We start from the raw sequence: 23,457 nt of genomic DNA on the forward strand, positions 1-23,457 counted from the left end.
GAAATCTGACAGAAGCGTTTTTGACTAGTCCATCTCTTCATAGGGGATTCTCAGCAAGGCTTTTATTCTTTATAAAGATATTCCCTAAAAAGGATTTAAACAATGATGCTGACCAGCTTCCCTGCTTGCTACAGTTTTTTGGCAGTTGGACAGAGCAACTGCCATTCACTAAGTGCTTTTGAAAATAAATTCCTGAGAATCACCCATGAAGAGATGGACTAGTCCAAAACCTGTCTGCTACCTACTGTAAGTGACAGCAACATAAGAAAAAAGTAATTTATGGCTCATTTTGCTATGGAAAAAACAACTTATTTGTATATGTTTGCACATATTTAGAATTTTAAAAATTTTCGTCGCCATAGTGCCCCTTCAAGTTGCATTTAATTGAACCAGCACTGATGGGATAGAGAGAGAGAGAGCAAAGGATAGGTGGGAGGGGGGTGGAGGCATAAGGGAGAGAGGGTGCTGGGACAAAGGGGAGTAGGCACTAGCGAGGGGTGGGGGGGCGCAGGTATTTTCATGTTTGTATTATCTTACAGGGATGTGAGATTATTGTTGCATTGCAACTTCAGTTGTACACAGCTTATCACCTGGCTCTGGTTTTTTTTTTTTTTTTCTTGTGTATGCCTATCGAAAATGCCTTTCTGTTTTATATGAAAAATACATAAAAAAGAAAAAAATGCTCAATACAAAGAGATATATTAAGAAACACTTTATTTGGCACACAAAGGCTGACTTAATAATTCTTAAGGGTGAAATCACAATTTACTGTACCATGGATCAAATGTGACTGGATATATAAATAGTTTGCATTCATTATATGGCACATATTTAAAAATAACACTTTTGATATTTACAAGTCGTTGCTGATGTGGGTTACGTCTCTTATCATCATAGAACATAAGTAGTCACTCCTTTGTGAACTGGCACCAATACGGAGTGGGTACAACTGTTGGGTGTGTTTATTATCATCACACAGATACATCTGCACTGCCGAGGGTCTGGCAACTACAGAGTTTGCTTTTTTTTGTGGAGAAAATAAGAACAAGGCTGATAGATTAAGCTAGATGTGTGGGAACATCTCAGTGTTTTCCAGCAATGTGACTAAGAATAGGCAGATGTCTCACAGTTCATTGTTCTCAGACAGTGAGATATCTTCCTGTCTATGGCCAGCCATAAACATAGTAGCTCCTGAGTAGTGATGATCATGTGTAGGAGAATTCATGGAGAAGCATGTGATCAGTTTGGTCAGGTGGTAGATATGTAAGTCTCTGATATGCTAGTCATGATCATGTGTTAAAGCAGAATGTGATGACAGCAAATCAGAGCTTTGAAAATCTATCAGCTGATCAAACAAATCACTTGCTTCTCCATGAGTTCTCCTAGACATGACCATCACTACTCCTGAGGGATCATGACCTCATTTAGCCACACACAATGAAGCTTGATTGAACTTTAGCTGTTAGCCACCAACTATATAGTAAGTCACACACACCAATCAAAATCTACTTACTGAAGTCAGCAGAGTATAACGTTGATTGCTATGGGCACTGCATTTTTTAGTTATATATGTGCTTCATGCACTGTTTTATTGAATATACCTAAATATACTTAATATTTTTTCCTTGATTGTAGTTCTCCTTCAAATATAACACATAATACATAAGGTATATTGCTATAATATATATTATTGACTGATAAAGCTATATTAATATAACAGACTCCAAATACAATTAAATATATAAAAATAGCTTAAGAGAAATATGTGCATTTAATATAATATATGTGTTATGGTTGCCATTAAATGTATAGACAATTTCAAAGCTATGGGTTATTTACAGTAAGAGGAAAACTTCAAAAGTCTTCATAGATATAGGAGTATCAAAATAGACTAGAATGGGGTGTGTCTTCCAAATATGAGGGACCACCTTCACAGGCTATACCCATATTTTTTGGACGCTCCTGACCATAAGACGCACCTAGGTTTAGAGGACAAAACCAGGGAAAAAATATATATATACTAAATCTGGTGCATCCATGGTGAAGGGGCATCTTGTGGATTATGCCCCCTTTGTACCGCATGCCGCCTTGTACCTCTTGTGTCTCCCTGTGTCCTTGTCTGTCCCCATGTGTCTGCCTCTGTCCCCCTTGTGTCCTCCTCTATGCCCCATTGTGTCCCCCTTGTGTCCCGTTTTACCCGTGTCCTCCTCTGCATGGGAACAGTACAGGGAGTCCCCGACATTGCAGCGTGTTGGAGGTTCGTATTGGCAAGCGTTCACAAGTCAGGAACTCCCTGTATTTGGACTATAAGACGCAGGGACTTTTTTTCTCCACTTCCGGGGGAGAAAAAGTGAATCTTACAGTCCAAAAAATACAGTAAATACCAAACAATAGATGTGACAGAATAGCATTCAGCCCCTTTTAAAAGTGCAAAACAGTTTTATTGTGATGTATTTGGCGGTTTTCACTGCACCAATATAGAAGCTGACATCACTGTTGTCCCAGCTCTGCTTAGAGGAATGGTACACAGGGCATGTTTGACCTTCCAGATTTCATTGGGGTGTGAGTGTCACGTTCAGCTGTGTCTTTGTATTTAATAATGGTTTTGGTGTTTCTTCCCCATAATTTGTTTACTTGTTGCTGATACCAGAACTACAAAACTTTTAGGGCTCGTTTCCACTAGTGCGGTGCGAATCCCTGGGATTCCACCGCTGGCGAAATCGCATGCGGATGCGATTCCGCGTGCGTTTTTTGCCGCGAATTCGCATGCGATTTCGCATAGGCAGGGTCTATGCGAATTTAACCATGTCACTGCCTGACTCAATTTGTATTACTTTTCATGCGAATTCGCACGCGAATTCGCGGCAAAAAACGCATGTGCGTTTTCCCTATTAAATACGTGGGCTGCGATTCGCCTGCATTCCTAACGCAGGCGAATTCTGCAGGCCCTACCGTGCAGAAAAATCCTGCACAGAAAAACGCACGAAAACAATGACAAGTGGAAACAGTCCCATCCACTTTCATTGCCTATGCGAATTCGCATGCAGGCCACGCATGCGAATTCGCCCTAGTGGAAACGGGCCCTTAATGTAACTATCTTTAATCTACTCTTTGATGCTAATCTCTTTTTGAGACCTAAACCTAACCTCCTCCTTAAAGAGTAACTGTCGGGCATAAAATAAAAAATCAATTCTTTATTTTTATCAGGCAATCAAAAAGTTAAAATCACTATTACTTTTCTTGTTGATAAATGATCATTTCCCAGTTTATGTGACTCTTATTTGGTACACAGAAAATTTGGTACACAAAAGAGAAGTTGCAGGGCATGCTGGGTTGTCTTTTTTTTGCTCCTCTACTTCCCCTCAGACTTAACTAATGCAGCCTGATTGGCTGAAGCCTCTTTCCCTCCAGTGTTCCCCTCCCACACCTCTGTTCCTTTCTGATTGGCCAATATTTCTCATGCTGAAATAATGCACTTTCTATAGTGAAGGGCGGGCAAATCTGGCAGAGGAGACTAAGGGCGGATATTACATCAGGACTGGCTTCAAAATAGCCACAGTAAATATGGAAACTGTGTAGAATAGGATTCTCTACTTTTCCTTTATAAAATTCACAGGAATCATAACGTGGACAGTACAATACATATGTTATGTAAGTAGAGCAAGTATTTATCTACTTATATATATATATATATTTTCCTGAGATAGTATGGCTGACAGCTCCTCTTTAACAGTATGAACTAATCCTAACCATCTATCTGTAGTCAATAAAGCAAACTACTCAATCTCTCCCTAACAGTAAATTCTCCCTAAACTGACAGCTGTAATTCTGATAATCACCTTATGTCATCTCTGTCTCCTTAAGGCGCATATACACTCCGAACTGATAAGGCTGATTTTGACTGCTCCGCTCGTCTTATCGGTCTGACGACAGCCTGTACTCACGACCTGTAGTTTGAAAAGGTCCGGCGTGTGTACGCGCCTTTACACCCCCGCTCAAGCACTAGAAGCCAAAGTCTCAATAGCCAATTGTCAGCACCCACTAACCCTCCCCCATCCCCACCTAATCCTAACACCAACCTTTGGCACTGTAAGCACTATATAGCATGGCATATCTCTGGCACTCACCATAGCCGCTATTAGCCAGGTGCTCAAATTACGCTCCCAGCACCATCCACTAAATTTAAAAGTTGGAGTTCCACTATAGTATAGCTGCTAATAAGCTGAGCCCAAATTACAGCTGCAGTGCCACCATAGCCGCAATTTGTACAGCACCCTATGGTGGCGCCCAAATTATCAGGCGTGATCCATGCCCAAATTAACTGATTTGCCTTCATGAAATGTCTCTTTTCAAGCATGTTAGTAGGAGACACCCTCTTACAACCCTACTACAAGGAGTCCTATATGTCACTAGAAACTGTAGGAAAGCATTACTGTTACTGATTATCAATAACCAGCTTTCAGTGACATGGTGAACCAGTGCTACAGAGCAGTGGCAAAAAAAGAATATTGGTGTAATAGTGAAGCGAGAACTGTTTAAGCTACTGATTGTGATTTTTTTCAACATTCGGTGACTAGATTATTATCACTTTTTTGTATTGCCACACTAGGGACCTGTGTCACAAGCGAGTTATAATGGTAGGCTAGTTTTTGACTGGCCATACTATGCCTATCCTAACTCCTATAAGGTTTGACAAGGTTTGACTGTGACAAGGACATTAGATTTTGAGATTCCTCTGGGCTAGAAATTATATGAATAATTAATCAAGAGAACCTGATGTGACTACCCATGGACCTAGAAATAAACTGCTTAGAAACTGTCACAAGGAAGAATTCTCTTCATGCACAAATAGGAAGGAGTGAGAGCTCCGGCATCAGAATAGGTTTCTGTCACCAGCCTTTTAGTGACAACTGTGATAATCCAGAGATTAGATTTATAGTTATAGATTTTCAGAATATGTTTTAGGGGTAAGTATAGGTGCAAACAGTAATTAGCAGGATAACTTGTTATAAAAGGGTTTGGTTGGGCAAAAGTGACAAAAATAATCTAGTTACTATAAATACTTTTTAATGTCTCTAACTTGTATATTGGTGAATGCAAACCGATATAATAATCCGAATACTGATAACCATATACATTTGTATAGCGCTTTTCTCCTGTCGGACTCGAGAGCTGCAGCCACTGGGGCCCACTCAAGAGGCCACCCTGTAGTGTTAGGGAGTCTTGCCTTGCACTCATTACTGAATAGGTACTGACCCCAGCCAGGATTCGAACCCTGGTCTCTCATGTCAAAGGCACAACCCTTAACCAGTAAATATTAGACTTGAGCCATAACACTTATATTATATGTTTATATTAGTTATATCTTTATTAAATAGAACAGTGCTAAATAGTTGTCACGTATACGTGTTAGTGAAGTATTCTCTGTTTCTCAAACATTAAGCACATTTTACATACTTGGCACACAAAGACCAGGCTGCCTCCAGGGCAAAGAACAACATATAAACTATTCACAATAACAACACGGTTACAAATCTGTACAACCAGAAAAAATGAAAATCACATTCAGCCCTCAGGTGGATTTATCGGTGCACTGTAAGGAAAAATAATACGTTTAGACAGAGAAGTCCTCTTCTGTATACAACACTTGGTGGATGCCCAAAATTGCTTCTTTAGTTTGTTACTCCTTAAAAAAAAAAAATAGGCAAGTTAAACATAAACTCATATGCTTTCTAAATAAACTTCTCTGGATCTGATATAATAAACTTTTCTCATAAGTTACCACGTCTTGGGGTTGATTCACTATCACTATAGCTCCCCTTACTGCATGCTTAGTGTGCCTTATCAGAGTTAATGTGCCTTATCAGAGTAGCATAGCGAGCGCTACAAACTTATGCCTGCTAATTGGCAATGACGAGAGCTCCACTCGTCCTGCCCTGAACGGCTGCAGGTCCAATCACTTTAAAGGACATTATCCCCGCACTTTGATTAGCCCAATAGGCTGCCTGTCACCTGACGGGAAACATGACAGGCAGCCTATTGCGCCAATCGAAGTTCCCCAATAGTCCATGAAGGCAAGCCAGCCAGGGACTGTGATGTGAAATGGCCCAAACATTGTGCAGTGGATGAGCAGTGAACCCTATACTGTGCATTTGGGGGTTCTCAAACCTGCAAACCTCAAGCGGAAATGGGTTCCGGAAACTGTTTACCCCACTGAACTGCTATCTCTATATGCAAACAGTTATCTTAGCACTAATTAAAATGAGGAGCTTAGAACCACACAAGTCCTGCCTATATAGTTATTTACTGTGCTGCTATAGATATTGCAAATTTCAGTTTCCTACAGAGTAAGGAGCAGTGCACACCAAAATGCGCTAGCATAAAAGCAAACGCTTAGTGCTTTTTGCTGTGAATTTGTAAGGCGATTCCAGGCATGTGGCTAGCGATTTTCTAAGCATGCCTAGCGATTTTTGGAGCGTTTTGGTGTAGTGTTTTTTTTTTATATTTTGTTACAGTAGAGTTGTAACTGAACAGCTTCTGTAACAAAAACGGTTTAAAAATCGCTCTGATGTAGCGCTTCTCAAAGCAATCTTCCACTTTCCTATACATCGAGACTGAATCGCTTCAGAAATCAGCAAAATGCTGCAGGTTCGCGTTTGCGTTTGGGTAAAAAGCACATCGTTCTGGTGTGCTCCATACCATTCAAATACATTAGCCAAGCGCTTTTTGAAGCGCAAGCATTTTAAGAAGCGCTCTTGGTGTGCACCAGCCCTAAGACAGTATAACCATTGGCAAAGCAAATAAGAAACATGCATAAATCTTTCTAATCATACATAATTCAATTTTCTAGTTTTTTGTTCAACCAGAGATCAATTTTTCAGCTGAATCGAATAATCAGAAAAATCGAACCAATATACCATACACTTATGATCGCTTTTTCCAAAAATATCAAACAAATGATCGAATGGAAATTTCAGTTTTTATATACTTCTATCTGATTTTTACAACACACCCGATCAGATTTTTATCGAAAAAACTGAATAATCCTTCATTTTTTTCTTGATCGAAAAGAAAGGAGTCTTTACCATTTCCCCTCTGTTTTGATCATTCTGGACGAATAAACAGGAAAATTCTGTATGGGCACCTTAAAGCGGATCTCCAGCCTAAATTTAAAATCCGGCAGTATTCCTGTAAAAAAGTTTTAGTTACCTGGAAGCTGTCCCGAAGATCACCCGACTTCTGGCGCGTGGCCCCACTTCCCCTCCCTACCCAAAGAAGAACTCCAAGATTAATGTAGTAAACTTCAGTAAACATCTTGACGTTTTAGTTTGGGGAGTCAGGGCCACACACCGGAAATTGGGTGATTTGGGGTCTTCGGGACGGCTTTGAGGGACAAGGCAGCGCAGGTAACTATAACTTTCTTTTACAGAAAGGCTGCCGGATTTTAAATTTAGGCTGGAGATTCGCATTAAGACTTTAAAGAGAAACTCCGACCAAGAATTGAACTTTATCCCAATCAGTAGCTGATACGCCCTTTTACATGAGAAATCTATTCCTTTTCACAAACAGACCATCAGGGGGCACTGTATGGCTGAGTGCATACTCGTAGCAGTTTCCTGTCTGTGAACCTTGTTGCATTGTGGGAAATAGCTGTTTCCAACTGCCAAAAAAGCATGCAGCAGCTACATCACCTGCCCACAGTAAAAATGTCACCATTTAACCAGTTCGGCCTATCTGGACGAGCTTCCTCGTCCAGATAGGCACTGCTGCTGCCGCCGGCTGGTGCGATCTAACTTCCCCGCAGAAATACCGACGCTTTCTCTCCAGAGAGCGCGGTATTTCTGCCCCCAGGAAACTTCTCCCCAGAATTTTAGTTCCTGGATGCGAGATCGTTCGCATCCAGGACTTTTTTCACTGTGGCCATCTTGTGGCCAAATAGTAAACTGCACCAACATACATTTTTAATAAAAAAAATATTATTTTACATTGAAAATTAGCAGTTTCCCTCCCACACCAAAAATTAGCCACATACACTTTTTTTTATTAAAAAAAAAATTAAAAATACAATTAGAAAAAAAAAAAACAACAACATAAATAGTTACCCAAGGGTCTGAACTTTTTAAATATGCATGTCAAGAGAATATGTTATTATATTGTTTAAAATTATAAGCTTATAAATAGTGATGGACGCAAATTGAAAAAATGCACCATTATTTCTAAATGAAATATCGGCACCATAAATTGTGATAGGGACATATTTAAACGGTGTAATAACCGGGACAGATGGGGAAATAAAATACATGAGTTTTAATTACGGTAGCTTATATTAATTTCAAACTATAATGGCCAAAAACTGAGAAATAATGAATTTTTTCATTTCTTTCTTAATCTTCCTGTTAAAATAGATTTATAAAAAAATAATTCTTAGCAAAATGTACTACCCAAAGAAAGCCTAATTAGTGGCAGAAAAAACAAGATATAGATCAATTCATTGTGATAAGTAGCAATAAAGTTATAGGCGAATGAATGGCAGGTGGACGTTGCTCGGATGCATGAGATTTTCGGACTGCGGTGCCGAACCGGTTAATAAATGTCAGAATGTAAATCAGGGATTTAAAGTATTTTACAATGGGCAAACACTGACTAAATCATTTGTACATAATTATTGTAAAAATTAAGCACTTTTTTATTACATTATTTTCACTGGAGTTCCTCTTTAAGCTAAAAATAAAATTCTGTTACCATTATGAACAGTATATGTGTCTGAAGAGACTCTTTAACTATAACCGTACATTTTTCTTGTATTCAATATAAACATAGTTCATACAGACGATGATGAACAATTGCTCATAGTAATATTTAGATTAATGACTCACCCCAGAGACAATGATTTACAACTTCATATTTCAGTAAAACTAAGATTTAAAAAATGTTTAGATAAGGACAGTCCTACATTAGTATCAGTCATCTACATCAGTATCAGTCATACCTCTGGATCATTGCTCTTCCTGGACAAAAACCACACTTGCATTGGATCTGTCTTGCCCTTCATGCTCACTGGACCTCGGTGCTGTAAGTGGAACTGAGGATCAGCATTTTCTGGACTCATGAGACATCTATAAAATCAAGAAAATAAAACAAGTAAAACAAAGCTGGATGCACAGCAGCCAGTAGGGTTCAAACACCAAACTTCTCAGATTCATCATCCCACACTGTGTTTTCAGGGTCACTTGTGCAACTGACTGTCGTGCAACTGACTGTCTCTGTCTCTGACTGTCTCTGCCGTGTTCACGATATTCAGAAGTTTGTATCAATGAGCTGACATTCACCTTGTAGTTTTGTTTACACATTAAGGTAAATATTTGAATTACTTTTTTAATTGGGTAGAATACTGACTTCTACCAAAGTAGAAAGTGGTCGATACACCTCCCCACACCTAAAGTTAAAGAGAATCTGCAGTGAAAGTAACATAATGAATACAACTGCTCATTTTTCACAATATTAAATTATAAATTTTGCCAGTTGTAAAATCTTTAGACTCCCCGATATACATTCTGAAATTTATCACAGGTGGCAACATATTTAATGTCTGGTGATCTCTACGGAATGTTTGTTTGCTAAGAGTTCTGAAGTACAAATAATACCTGGTCCCCCAGAATGCTTTGGGAGATGAATTCCGCATAGCAAAACAGCCTAGGCTAAACATCACTGGGAGGGCGAACTGCATACCAATATACAGCAATATACAGCTATAGGAAGTGTTTCTGATGCTGAAACCACGAAAATTACTGTAAAAGTGAGTATTCTGAAAAATGTACTGCATTTTGCTATAGGACATTATAGTGCCTCTTTAATTTGTATCTGCTAAGGAATACTATGCATGCAGTTCCTGCCCACCATCATCAGAAGCTGACTGCATGCATGACCATAGCTGCTGAGAACCCCAACAACCAGAGACCTGACTACCTCTGAATCAGTGGCGTAGCTAAGGAGCTGTGGGCCCCGATGCAAGTTTTACATTGGGGCCCCCAAGCACACTATACATAACAATTGATACTGCGCACCAAAACCTGCCAATGGCAACTACAGAGTCAGACGTGCAAGAAGGGGATGGGGGACAGTTTGTTAATGATTACCAATATTCAAAGCATCTATAGAAGTGATTATTATGAGCACAGGACCAATAGAGAGGTAATACTGTAGTTGAGGGAGGGCCCTTCGGGGCCCCTCTCGCCCAAGGGCCCTCAGATGTGGTCGCTACCTCTGCACCCTCTATTGCTACGCCCCTGCTCTGAATGATGCCTTCAACGCACCCATAACTAAGTAATATTTATATTACATACTGCTGATTTATGGAAGCACAGCAAAGCATTTCCTGAGTCTGTCTCCTGTTTTATCGTAGGATCTGTATTTCTACACAAGTAATAATTCATACATAAGCTTCTATCTTTGTGTGCAGTGTGATTTTGCAAATTTTATATCTATGGTTTGCATAAATGCTCATGCTCTATCCCCATCACCATTCCTGCTAAAGCATGTGGCAAGTTCATAATGTAAGTTCTGCAAAAGCTGAAACAATGTAATAATAAGCCCCCCCCCCCCCCCCTCCTCTGTACCCCACATAACCCTTGTCTCTCGGTTGTGTCGTGAACGAGGCGTAATTTTACTAACTCTCATGTCCCACAACCTCCTTTGGATTAGGATGGCTTTTGTATGCATCCAATAGGAGCTAGAATGATCTAATATCGGCCAAAACATGTGGCATACAATCCATTTCATTCCCTGCATACAGTTTCTTTCTTTCCCAAACTAAGGTGTTTTTAAACATTTTTAAAGGGTTGTTTTTTTTTTTTTGCAAAAAAGATGACACGTTTTATGAGCGAAAAGAAGGAACCCCAAAGTTTTAGACACTGTTTTAGGATCAGCCTATCGCTGCAGAATGTTTTATGCACTTGATCAATCACTTATGTATTGCCCATGTTTATTTATTATATTTTGAATGATCTCACTTTATTGATGACACTATGCTGTTTACACATGCTGTTTTCACCAGCAATGGCAACCTTTCAACCCCACTATGTTTATGCACATGCACTTCCGGTTTCTGGTCAATAAGCGGCATGCAGGGTGGAGCTACTGAAGTTTATCCGGAAAGCTCAGACATGCCGCCATACGACCGGACACGCATGTGACCAAGTGATGTATCAGTGCAAAACGGCTGTTGTGCCCACCTATCCTCCCTGTGCACATATATGACACCATCATGTATTTGTGCCATTGATCTGCTGGCTGCAACTTTTGGGGAATAAATACCAGTGATAGAGACAGTGCCCGGTCTGTATGTCTTTGTGTATAACCAAATACATGTTTCTTCAAGTTTCATTAACCGTGAGCATGTCTCCCTGGAACCCCAGCCAAAGGTGAAGACAGGTTGAGAGTCTGCTGTATGGATATTTTAAAAGGCCCTTGTTGCCCCCTGACTGGGTGCCGAGTGACACTGCCAGAACTCTTTTTGAATATATAATAACAATAAGTCACTCCATTTGCTATGTGCAGTAACACACCATAAATTCATACAGAGCAACATGGGCGTCCGCAGAAAATGTTCCAAATTTTCCAACATGGGCGCCGCGCTGAAAAATGGGTGTGGTTATGGATCAGAATGTGGGTGGGGTCACAGGTGGAGCCAAATTTACATGAACTTAGCAATGGTGGGACATTAGGCTAGGACAATGGTGGCGAACCTTTTGGAGGCCAAGTGCCCAAACTGCAACCCAAAAGTCACTTATCTATCGCAAAGTGCCAACACAGCAATTTAAACTAAATACAAAAGTTTTAACTCATACATGAACATTATGGAAAATCTAAGTTGAAAATAAACTGTGAAGATAAACAATTTCATTCATCCTACTCCTGAAAAATGTATTCATTTTTTCAGAACCTCCCAGTTTTATTTTTTGTTTTAAAAGCTAAAAAAGTAGGTTTAATGCTATTGTCTCATATGATAATAAACGTTCATCTTTTCCCATAGTCTTGCAGTTAGCAATCATGTGACCCCCAACAAGACAAATTCAGCAATCATGAGGCCCCCAACAAGACAAATTCAGCAATCATGAGGCCCCCAACAAGACAAATACCAGCAATCATGAGGCCCCCAACAAGACAAATTCAGCAATCATGAGGCCCCCAACAAATCATGAGGCCCCCAACAAGACAAATTCAGCAATCATGAGGCCCCCAACAAGACAAATTCAGTAACCATGAGGCCCCCAACAAGACAAATTCATCAGTCATGAGGCACATAAATTCACAGCATTTCACATATATAGGCAGAATGCCCCCTTAATATGGTAGACACCTCTCACCTGGCTTCTAAATTATCCTCTACTGGCTGCTGTGCTTGGCTGGCCTGGCAATACTGTTTTTGGCTAGCTTGGGGATGATGTGTGGGCCGAAAGGCCTGGCAGTGATGCTGTGGCCTGGCTGGCGGTGATGCTGTGGCTGGGCTGGCTGTGATGCTGGGCTGTCCTGTCTGGCAATGATGCTGGGCTGGCCTGGCCGGCGGTGATGCTGGGTTGACCTGGCTGGCGGTGATGCTGAGCTGGCCTGGCTGGTTGGAGTAAATGCTGGCCTGACTGGTGGTGATGCTGTGGCCTTTTTGGCAGTGATTCTGGGCTGGTTGGCTGGTGGTGATGCTGGGCTGGCTGGCCTGGATAGTTTAGGTAGTGACAGGTACCCCCTAGTTTAGGTAGCGCCAGGAGCCCCCCAGTTTAGGTAGTGACAGGGCCCCCCAGTTTAGGTAGTGACAGGTGCCTCCTAGTTTAGTTAGTGACAGTAGCCCCCGAGTTCAGGTAGTGACAGGAACCCCACAGTTTAGGTTGTGACAGGAGCCCCCCCAGTTCAGGTAGTGACAGGGACCCCACAGTTTAGGTAGTGACAGGAGCCTCCCAGTTCAGGTAGTGACAGGGATCCCACAGTTTAGGTAATGACAAGAGCCCCCGAGTTCAGGTAGTGACAGGGACCCCACAGTTTAGGTAGTGACAGGAGCCCCCCAGTTCAGGTAGTGACAGGAGCCCCCACAGTTTAGGTATTGGCAGAAGCCCCCTAGTTCAGGTAGTGACAAGAGCCATTCCTCTCCAGCTCCGCCTTGTGCGGTTCCCGTGTCTGAAAATTAGATGAGTGGTTATACCTGGCTTCATGTTGTCCAGATGTTTATTAAGAACATGTGTTAACTATACAGATTTGTCTCTATTTGTGGAGGCCTGATGAAGGGTCTATCCCGAAACAAGTCGACGTTGTCGCCTCAATTTGCACAACTGCACTAATCTTGATGTTAACAACTGATGTATTTCTGCCATTCTCTGCTATGGAAAATGTTCCCTGACGGATACTTTTTATAAATATTTTTGCACAAGTGTTGTCTTCAATAAAAATCTTTTGTATTTTTGCGTATAAACTTTTAAAGTTTCTTCAGTTTTTTTGCTACATATATCCTTTTTATCAGTATTAAGTCTATGTAGGTGTTGTGGCACACCTGAGAGGATATTATTACCACTTCTTTTGTTTCCCTGTATACGGAATATAGTCAAGGACAAGAGCCCCCCAGTTCAGGTAGTGACAGGGATCCCACAGTTTAGGTAGTGAAAGGAGCCCCCCAGTTCAGGTAGTGACTGGGACCCCCCAGTTCAGGTAGTGACAGGAGCCCCCCAGTTTAGATAGTGACAGGTGCCTCCTAGTTTAGTTAGTGACAGGAGCCCCCGAGTACAGGTAGTAACAGGGACCACACAGTTTAGGTAGTGACAGGAGCCCCCCAGTTTAGGTAGTGACAGGGCCCCCAGTTTAGGTAGTGACAGGGACTCCACAGTTTAGGTAGTGACAGGAACCCCGAGTTCAGGTAGTGACAGGGACTCCACAGTTTAGGTAGTGACAGGAGCCCCCCAGTTCAGGTAGTGACAGGGACCCCACAGTTTAGGTAGTGACAGGAGCCCCCCAGTTCAGGTAGTGACAGGGACCCCACAGTTTAGGTAGTGACAGGAGACCCCCAGTTCAGGTAGTGACAGGGACCCCACAGTTTAGGCAGTGACAGGAGCCCCCCAGTTCAGGTAGTGACAGGGACCCCACAGTTTAGGTAGTGACAGGAGCCCCCCAGTTCAGGTAGTGACAGAGCCCCCCAGTTCAGGTACTGACAGGACCCCCCAGTTCAGGTAGTGACAGGAGCCCCACAGTTCAGGTAGTGACAGGGACCCCACAGTTTAGGTAGTGACAGGAGCCCCTTAGTTTAGGTAGTGACAGGGCCCCCCAGTTTAGGTAGTGACAAGTGCGGTAGGTACAGTGGCGGGGGAACCTCGGGGCTCACCCTTCCTCACTCCCCCCTCCATAATTGAGCGACTGGCAGCGGGCGGCAGTGGAGCGGAACACTTCCTCTATTCCCTGCGCGAGAGGGAGATCTGTGCGTTGCTGGTCTGATGTCACTGACTAGACCAGACCAGCTGCACACAGATCTTTAAAGGAAGTGTTCCGCTGCCGCCTGCTACTCAATTATGGAGGGGGGAGCGAGTAAGGGGAGCCCCAAGGTGAGGGAAGGGGGAGGAGACGTACCCCCTTCTCTGCGGCTGTGCCTGCTGCTCCCCCTTCACTGCGCTGTGTTGGGTGGGGGGCTTACCGAGGGGTGCTGCCACTGATTTGGCCGGGGGGGAGGCGGGCGGCCGGGGGGGTCAGGCGCCCCAGTTTGCCCGACGTGCGGACGCCCGTGAAGAACATTCACACTGATCAGTCCATATACTCCTTAAAAAAAACAGAGTGCCTGATTCACTATAGCTGTGTTAAGGCAATATGCCATTAGCAGAAAAAATCCTGATGATGTTTAAGAAACATATTGGCAGCAAGTTAATGCATCTGGACTAGTCCAAAACCTGTCGCTTCTGTCAGATTTCTACTACCTACTGTAAGTGACAGCAACATAGGAGAAAAGTAATTTATGGCTCATTTTACTCTGGAAAAAAAAATTACTTCTTATTTGTATATGTTTGCACATATTTTCAATTTTACAATGTTTAGCCATAGCGCCCCTTTTACAGATGCATTAACTTCTTGGACTTCTACTGTCTGAAATCCAGTGAGAACACTTTACTTCACAACAACAGTGCTCTTGTTGTTTTGTGAATAGCAGAAAGGAATAGAATGGAGATCCAGTCCAGATAAATGAAGGCCTCAATTTAGTTCAGCTCCCGGTTTCTCAGTAAAGGAACAATGGAAACATTTTAAGCTATAACAATAGTGTTTGCAGGCATCTTGCAGCACCCTGAACTAAACAGCTGTGTGTTTAGCAATGTTGCAAGCCCTGACAGGTTTGTTTTATATGACCACAACTCTACACAAGTAATTCTTGGCTGTGCTGCCCTGCCTTAGCTGCCCATAATATGTCTTTCATGCTTTGGAAAGCACAAATATTATGTGAACGGTCATTTAGGTTAATAATCTCAGGCATTTCACAGCACAAGTTTATTGGATGGAAGGTTTTTGAAATCCACTGTTGTCTTACACTTGGTTAATCTCTACTATTAAGCAGCGGTAAATCAGCTTTGAAGCGCCTAGTACAGTATCTAGTTACATGTGCTTCACTATATTTTCCAGCCACAGCGGAGGAGAGATAAAGATTTACGCACTGGATATTTCTGTATTTTCCAACTCCCCATTTTGCACTACGAGGCTGGGAAAAATCACAATGATCGTGCTGTTTCTCAAAGAAGCAGCAGATCATTGCGGTGGCTTAGATCAACGAACGGGAATGGATTTTCCCGTTCATTGATCTCCGGGCGAGCGGGCGGCGGCACGCACGAGCGGCGGGAGCGCGCGCATGAGCGGCGGGAGCGAGGATAGTGGCAGTAGCGCGGAAGGTACGGATTTCTCCGTCCCTTGGTTTTTTAGGGGGGAAAAAAGGGACAGAGAAATTTGTACCGCGGGGGGTAATGTGGTTAATGTTCAAAGTCACAAAACACAAAGATGCACAGATACATCCAGTGCCCAATAGTCCTCTATTCATCAATCCATCCATGATCATTACAACCAATGATGTTTACTATCTTTCTTCCTGCCTTCAAATTCCATTTACATAAACATGCATGCTTGCCGGTGTTGTATAAATGACTGCTAAAGACCCTGATCACATGCCCAGACACTTCCTGCACCACTGACTATCAGTGCTGCAGACTGTGCCTTCTTTCTTCCAGTCTGAAAAGTGAAGATTACTCAGCTGCAGCAGCTTCACCAACAGAACTTAAAAACTGACCTCTGTACTCCTCTGCTTCTTGGAATGTGATTGAAAGAGAGAAGATGTAACTGCAGAAGCATCATCTCACATGAAAATGTAGTATTTGTTTACCCTGGTTGCATTAAATGGTATTTTTGGATTCACGCCTGGAAATGAGCTTTGAAGAAGGACATGCAATAAAGATGGAGGCCATAGCTCACTCATTCCAGATTATCCTTTTTATTAGCTGGATTAGGAGCAGAGTGTGCATGTGTGCTTGAGGAAGGGAAGCTGTGGCCTAAAATGTGCCAGCCTAGTCTGTATATTCTGCTGCTAATCTAGTGAATACATGAGTGAAAATTCCAAAGAGTCCTGTTCTCTTTCTTATATTTGCTGGTTTCTGAGAGTGTATTGGCTTCTTTAGTAAGACCATTGGCTCCCAAAGATATTTGATAGAAATGTTTTGCAGAAAAAAACAGAAAAATATATATATACGGTGATGTGAAAAACTATTTGCCCCCTTCCTGATTTCTTATTCTTTTGCATGTTTGTCACACTTAAATGTTTCTGCTCACCAAAAACCATTAACTATTAGTCAAAGATAACATAATTGACACAGTTAAGTTATTTTTTAACAAGGGGGACAATCACTTTTTCACACAGGGCCATGTAGGTTTTGAGTTTTTTTCTCACTAAATAATAAAAACCATCATTTAAAACTGCATTTTGTGTTCAATTATGTTATCCTTGACTAATAGTTAACGGTTTTTGATGAGCAGAAACATTTAAGTGTGACAAACATGCAAAAAAATAAGAAATCAGGAAGGGGGCAAATCGTTTTTCACACCACTGTATATTTATTCCTTTAACCCTCCGCCAGGGTCAGCAAAGCCATTTTTTTTTAAAAAAAATTCATGTAGCGAGACAAGGTCATGTAGCGAGACAAGCGGCATCCCCCCAGCCCCTCCGATCGCCTCAAAGAACGGGATCTCCTGGAGGGCTTCCCCCGTCGCCGACGTCGTGACGTCAAAGGGGACTTCGATCTACCCCACAGCGCTGCCTGGCACTGATTGGCCAGGCAGCGCACAGGGTCTGGGGGGGGGGGCGGTTCTGCGGCGCGACGGATAGCGGCGGATCGGCGGCGATCGGATTGCACACGTAGCTAGCAAAGTGCTAGCTTTTTGTGTAGCAAAAAAAAAAAATTATGCAAATCGGCCCAGTGGGGCCTGAGCGGTGCCTTCCGGCGGCATAGCCCGAGCTCGGCTTGGGCTTACCTCCAGGAAGGTTAAAGAATACCCCATGAAGTTTGCTTTCAAGAACAACATTTCTCTTTTATGGCTTTTTAAATATTTATACCTTTGACATTTCCCCTGGATTATTTCCCCAAATGGTTTCTTCAATCAGCTGTCTGACTACATCTCCAGTGTAATAAGTGTTATGGTTAGTGATTTTTTTATTGTCTCACCGGTATGTATATTCAGAAACGTTGATCTTTCCTTTCTCCCCAGTCGTCTCTGTTCTGCTAGTCAAATTAACAGTATTCCCAAACAGACAGTAGCGTGGCATCCTCTGACCGATAACACCCGTCACCACTTCCCCAGTGTGTATTCCAATGGTAATCTAGGAGAGATAAAGAATAAAAAACATTCAAGTTGATTCATTAAGCTGCATGAGAGGAGCCCGAGTTATGCGCACGCTACGTGCAGCAGTGCAGTGTAGTGTGTGCTGCTAACTTACTTGCACTCCTTCTAAGTAATGGCCGCTCAACTGAACCCGCTCTGAGCCCCGGTGGGTCCAGTGGCTTTAATGGACATGATTCCCGTACTTTAATTGGCCTAATAGGCTGCCTGTCACTTGGCTCAATAGGCTGCCTGGGGCTCAGGGCGGGTTCAGTAGAGCGGCTGTTACTTAGAAGGAGCGCAAATAAGTTAGCAGCGCACACTATGCACATACCTCTTAACAATGTAGCATTCCTAACAAGGTAGCACACCTCACAAGGTAGCATTCCTAACAAGGAAAAACTTGAACTAACAATGTATCAACTAGGGATTTTTGCACGTGGGCAAAAATTATTTTTTTTAAAGAACCTTGATCACCCCCCATGAGGACCCTTGAACATGCATGATCTATGAATATGATGGACTGATGCTTTAATTAAGTAGTATTTACCTGTACAGGTTCTCCATCCACCTGGACCTGCCCAGCAATTTCCATCATATCCAAAGCAAGGTGACAAACAGAGCGTGCATGATGAAGGCATGGCTCTGGAAGGCCACTCACTGTCATGTATTTGTCTCCAACTGTTTCCACCTGAAAAAGACAGTCAATGGCTCTGTTTAGGTATATTCTATAATTCAGATCACTTTTACAATTAACAAAACTTCTGTGCTGATTTAAAAGCTGAATGGCTGTTTTGGAATTCTAGGGATTTCTGTGGTTGATTTATCGTGTGGATACAAATGACTGAATTTGGGGCATTGCTGCACATTAGTTATCTTCTCAATCTGAAAACAAGGAATGTTGTAAACTAATAGATCAATTTTTAATTTAAATACCATGACTAAACAGGTGTTTGATGGGTAGAACAACCATCAGTGCATGTACTGTAATAATCTTGCTCATGCGTGGAGATATTGTAAAAACAATGAAAGAACCAGATACAGTATGTGTAGCTTACTAAATTGTCATGCTATTTAGAAAACGAATAAACGTTCTACTGCTTTGTAAAGTAACGGCTTTAAAGGATATTTTAGTGCTAAAAATATGGCAAAAATGACGCCTACTGTGTGTGTGGGGAATAGTGAGAGGCTAACCGCAGCTCTCTTGCCCTGGTGTTAGCCTTCGTTTTCCTGCAAAGCGGCCCATTCTGAAGTCCTGGTCAGCACATGCACAGTATGTCCTTCGGGAGTGAGCACACACTCCCCCGGGAAGATGTACCTTGGGCACGCGCGCACTGGACTTGAGGTCAGCGGTGAGCATGGTCACAAGGTGAGGTGAGGCAAGGGAGATGAGTTAAGTCTCTGCACAACTCCCCACACACACAGTAGGTGTCTTTTTTGCCATATTTTTAGCACTATGGTATCCTTAAAAAAAGAGCACAACTGGTTGTTTGAAATGAAAACAATGAAACTATACATATGCTTTGGAAAATATCCCCTATTCCTTAAAAATGTGCTGAGAACCAGGAAAAAGTAAGAAATATTCACAAACGTGTGATAGAGATGGCGATACTTCGCTGGTGTCTGGGATCTGGTGTGGTCTGCTGATCCTGTAGTCGCTGCACAAAGTCTTATCTGGATGCAGTTCTAGTGGTGCACAGGGAAACACTGGGCTATGGAATCAGCAAATCACACCAGATCACAGATGCCAGCGTGTCAGCATTCAAAAATCTCCACAGGATTAGCAACTGGCTGGTGCATGCTGTGGATTAAGCGGCAGGTAAACTCCCATCTCTACCACAGGTTTGTGAACATGGCTTAGCTGATTGAAGTGTTTGTATAAGCAATTTGTTACTGCACCATTTGAAAGAGCTATCCAAACTTTTTATCAAACTGTCCTTACAAGAGAAGTTCATAGTGTTATTCAATGGGCTGCATCACACAGTTGTAACCAACCTTTTATTGCAAGACATATTACTTTTTTACTTCATCTGTGTATTTGGAAAATTGAATCTCTTTGCCAAACCAGTATATGTATACTTTCCCTGCCTTCCCCAGGCTTTAGTTGCAACTCTTAGGTTGAACTCACTGCAGTGGGAGTATAAAAGGGATGAGTGTATGTGTGTTAGCATACCAGGTTACAATTGTAACGAATAGAGTTTTATCTATCACTGATCTTAGCACTGTTGAGTAATATCTTAGAATTTTACATTAAGAAAACTGGGGCTTATTTGCATATTTCATTAGCAGCTGCTATATACCCCCCTGGAACCACTTGTATACATCAATCTACCAATGATTGGGAATGCTGGGCAAGGTGGGATGCAAATGACAAACTCATAGCTTTATGCTGAATCATGTACTACAAAGCTTGTGGCAGCACGATCGACATTAGAGAAGACTTCTGCTAGAAATTTTGCCTAGAGATGCATGCACATGTACAATTACTGTCACCCAAAGGGTTGGGAGTGCTGTACAGACTATTTCTATCCTGCAGGATAGTAACACTTTGGGCCTGATTCACAAAGCGGTGCTAACAGTTAGCATGATGGTGAAAAGCCCTTTATCACGCCTAAACTCAGTTTAGGCATGATAAGTTTAGGTGTGATAAGTTTAGGTGTGATAAGTTTAGGCATGATAAGTTTAGGTGTGATAAGTTTAAGCACCAACTGGGTTAGCACCGCAGTGCACAGCTGATCAAAAGTTTTGCGCTAGCAAAGTCTGGTGCACTTCGCATAGAGTTTAATGGCGCTGCTTTGCGTGCGGGACTTTGCGTGCGATCTAAACTTATCTAAACTTATCATGCCTAAACTTATCACACCTAAACTTATCACACCTAAACTTATCACGCCTAAACTGGCTTTTCACCAGCGTGGTGCAATGGTTATCATGCCTAAAGTCTCTAACTGCGTTAGCACCGCCTTGTGAATCGAGCCTTTTGTGTTGCTATGGAGGGGGGAGGAGGGGGAAACGGCTGTGCGCCAAACAGAGCAGCTTCAAGAGGGAGGGGTAAGAAGGAGATCAATGCTCTACCACTAGGCCAACATTCTTGCAGCTTCTCTTCCATGTGCAGCACCCCCTCCTATTCCTTGTGCAGCCCCCTCTTACATGTCTAGCATTCATGTACAGCAGCCTCCTTCAGCTCTATAGAGGTCCCTTGGGCAGCAGCTCCTTATTTCCATGTGTTGTTCCTTATTTGCAACCTCTTTATTCTATTTGCAGCCTCTTCTTCCATAGGCAACAATCTCTCTTCCAAATACAACCGCCCCTTGGGCAGCTGCCACCCAATGCCCGGACCTTGGTGACCTTTCCAGAAATCTGGCACTCCGGATTTCTAGGAGACACATCATTGCCGGCGTACACACGTTAAATACTAGGCAGGCACCTTGGCCGAGTACCCTCTGGTGTGTGCACAAGGCTTAATATCTAGTGGTGTGGTATACGAGACAGACAATCAATATCAGGTAAATACAGATCATTTATTTGATCTACTGAAGAATGAACAATGTATGCCAGTCTTTAGACAGACATAGTTACATAGTTATTTTGGTTGAAAAAAGACATACGTCCATCGAGTTCAACCAGTACAAAGTACAACTCCAGCCCGTCCCCCACATACCCCTATTGACCCAGAGGAAGGCGAAAAAAACCCCACAAGGCATGGTCCAATTAGCCCCAAAAGGGAAAAATTCCTTCCTGACTCCAGATGGCAATCAGATAAAATCCCTGGATCAACATCATTAGGCATAACCTAGTAATTGTAGCCATGGATGTCTTTCAACGCAAGGAAAGCATCTAAGCCCCCTTTAAATGCAGGTATAGAGTTTGCCATAACGACTTCCTGTGGCAATGCATTCCACATCTTAATCACTCTAACTGTAAAGAACCCTTTCCTAAATAAATGGCTAAAACGTTTTTCCTCCATGCGCAGATCATGTCCTCTAGTCCTTTGAGTAGGCCTAGGGACAAAAAGCCCATCCGCCAAGCTATTATATTGCCACTGATGTATTTATACATGTTAATTAGATCTCCTCTAAGGCGTCTTTTCTCTAGACTAAATAAACGCAGTTTATCTAACCTTTCTTGGTAAGCGAGACCTTCCATCCCACGTATCAATTTTGTAGCCCGTCTTAGACTGTGGAGTAAATATAATCTATTGTATTGCTCGATTGGGCTGCCATCATCTATTGTATAGCCACCATATTTGTGGAGGAGGGATTAACACATCTATGCCAGTTTTTTTTTCTATTTAATTTACCTTATAGACGAAGGGATTCTTGCGAGAGTCTGTTAAAATGTCAAATCTGGTATATACGTCATTCAGCAGATTCACAATCTTCATGGCTCCTTCCCCGGAGGCGTGTTTGCTGCAGAAAGCATTGAATCCCACAATACCGCTGAACAGAATTGTCACATTGTCATATCTTTTGGCTGGAACAGGGCGCTTATGTCTCAGTTCATTGGCAACAGATGGTGGAAGAACAGAATACAGCAATCTATAATTGTCAAGAAACATGTCTTAGGGAAGGTGCTGAAAGTAAGATATATCTAAAAACTAATGTTGTAAGCCACTGGCATGCATTCAAGTGATTTACACATTTGTATACAAATGTATGTAGTAAATTAACATTATACAGCAATTTGGTACAGCATGGTGGCTAATTGGAGAGCACCCCCATCTTGCAGCACTAGCACCTCGGGTTAGAATATCAGCCAGAGCACTATATTTTCTCTGTGATGGTGTCGGTTTCTTCCTGCCAAATCTCAAAAAAACCTGCTGGTAAAGGTGGCCACACACGATGCAATAAAATGATCCGATTTTACGACAATTCGATAAATATGATTGGATCTCCCGTTTTTTTTTCATTCGACTAAAAAACCATAGCGGATTTCCATTTTTTCTGATTTTTATCGATTCAGAATGCTGGATTTTTTTTTTCACATTTTCTAAAGATTGTATGGTGTGTGTTAGATTGTCAATTTATTAATTTACACACCCTAGCAATTTTCTCAGAGTTTCCAATCATTTTTATCATAATTGGGGAAACATTTTACATGTGTGTGGTACATTGGTCATACTTTTGAAATGCTACAATCAATCAGAAAAATTGATTGCAATTCTTGAATTGAACAGATATTAAAAAATATATATATTGTGTGGCCACCTTAAGTCTATGTCCTCCGGCTGGCCTTAGAATATGATAGGGGCATTAGAGCCCCTCAAATACGTGTGGTATCCTTTATATGCCTGAATGCCACCCTGAACAGAAGGTTGATTTCTGTAGTTCTGCCCTGCCCAGCAGAAATGTGTGAGGCAACGTTCTACACCTGGCACAGAGCCCTCTGTTTAGTGCAAGTGTGAACATTTGCACATACTCACTCAGTACTCACTACTTTTGATGAGCAAAATGTGTTACCGTAATTTTCTCAAAATAAGACAAGACAAATAACATTTATATCACGCTTTTCTCCTGGCGGACTCAAAGCGCCAGAGCTGCAGCACTAGGGCGCGCTCTAAAGGCAGTAGCCGTGTTAGGGAGACTTGCCTAA

The 23,457-nt window shown here is 42.2% G+C and overlaps 1 protein-coding gene across 2 annotated transcripts in view; it reads right to left on the reverse strand.

Moving 5' to 3' along the window:
• Positions 1-697: 697 nt before the first annotated feature.
• The window catches only part of GUCY1B1 (guanylate cyclase 1 soluble subunit beta 1), a 106,486-nt gene continuing 83,726 nt past the window's right edge, over positions 698-23,457 (reverse strand). For both annotated transcript variants that reach the window (XM_068278881.1, XM_068278882.1), the window contains 5 exons: positions 22,166-22,403; positions 18,419-18,559; positions 17,715-17,869; positions 8,990-9,116; positions 698-5,686 (listed from right to left, as the gene is read on the reverse strand). In XM_068278881.1, coding sequence (XP_068134982.1) covers positions 5,681-5,686; positions 8,990-9,116; positions 17,715-17,869; positions 18,419-18,559; positions 22,166-22,403 — 667 coding nt within the window. In that variant the 3' untranslated portion in view covers positions 698-5,680. The remainder of the gene's footprint in view (positions 5,687-8,989; positions 9,117-17,714; positions 17,870-18,418; positions 18,560-22,165; positions 22,404-23,457) is intronic.

This window comes from Hyperolius riggenbachi, chromosome 1, assembly GCF_040937935.1.
Source record: "Hyperolius riggenbachi isolate aHypRig1 chromosome 1, aHypRig1.pri, whole genome shotgun sequence".
NCBI lineage: Eukaryota > Metazoa > Chordata > Amphibia > Anura > Hyperoliidae > Hyperolius > Hyperolius riggenbachi.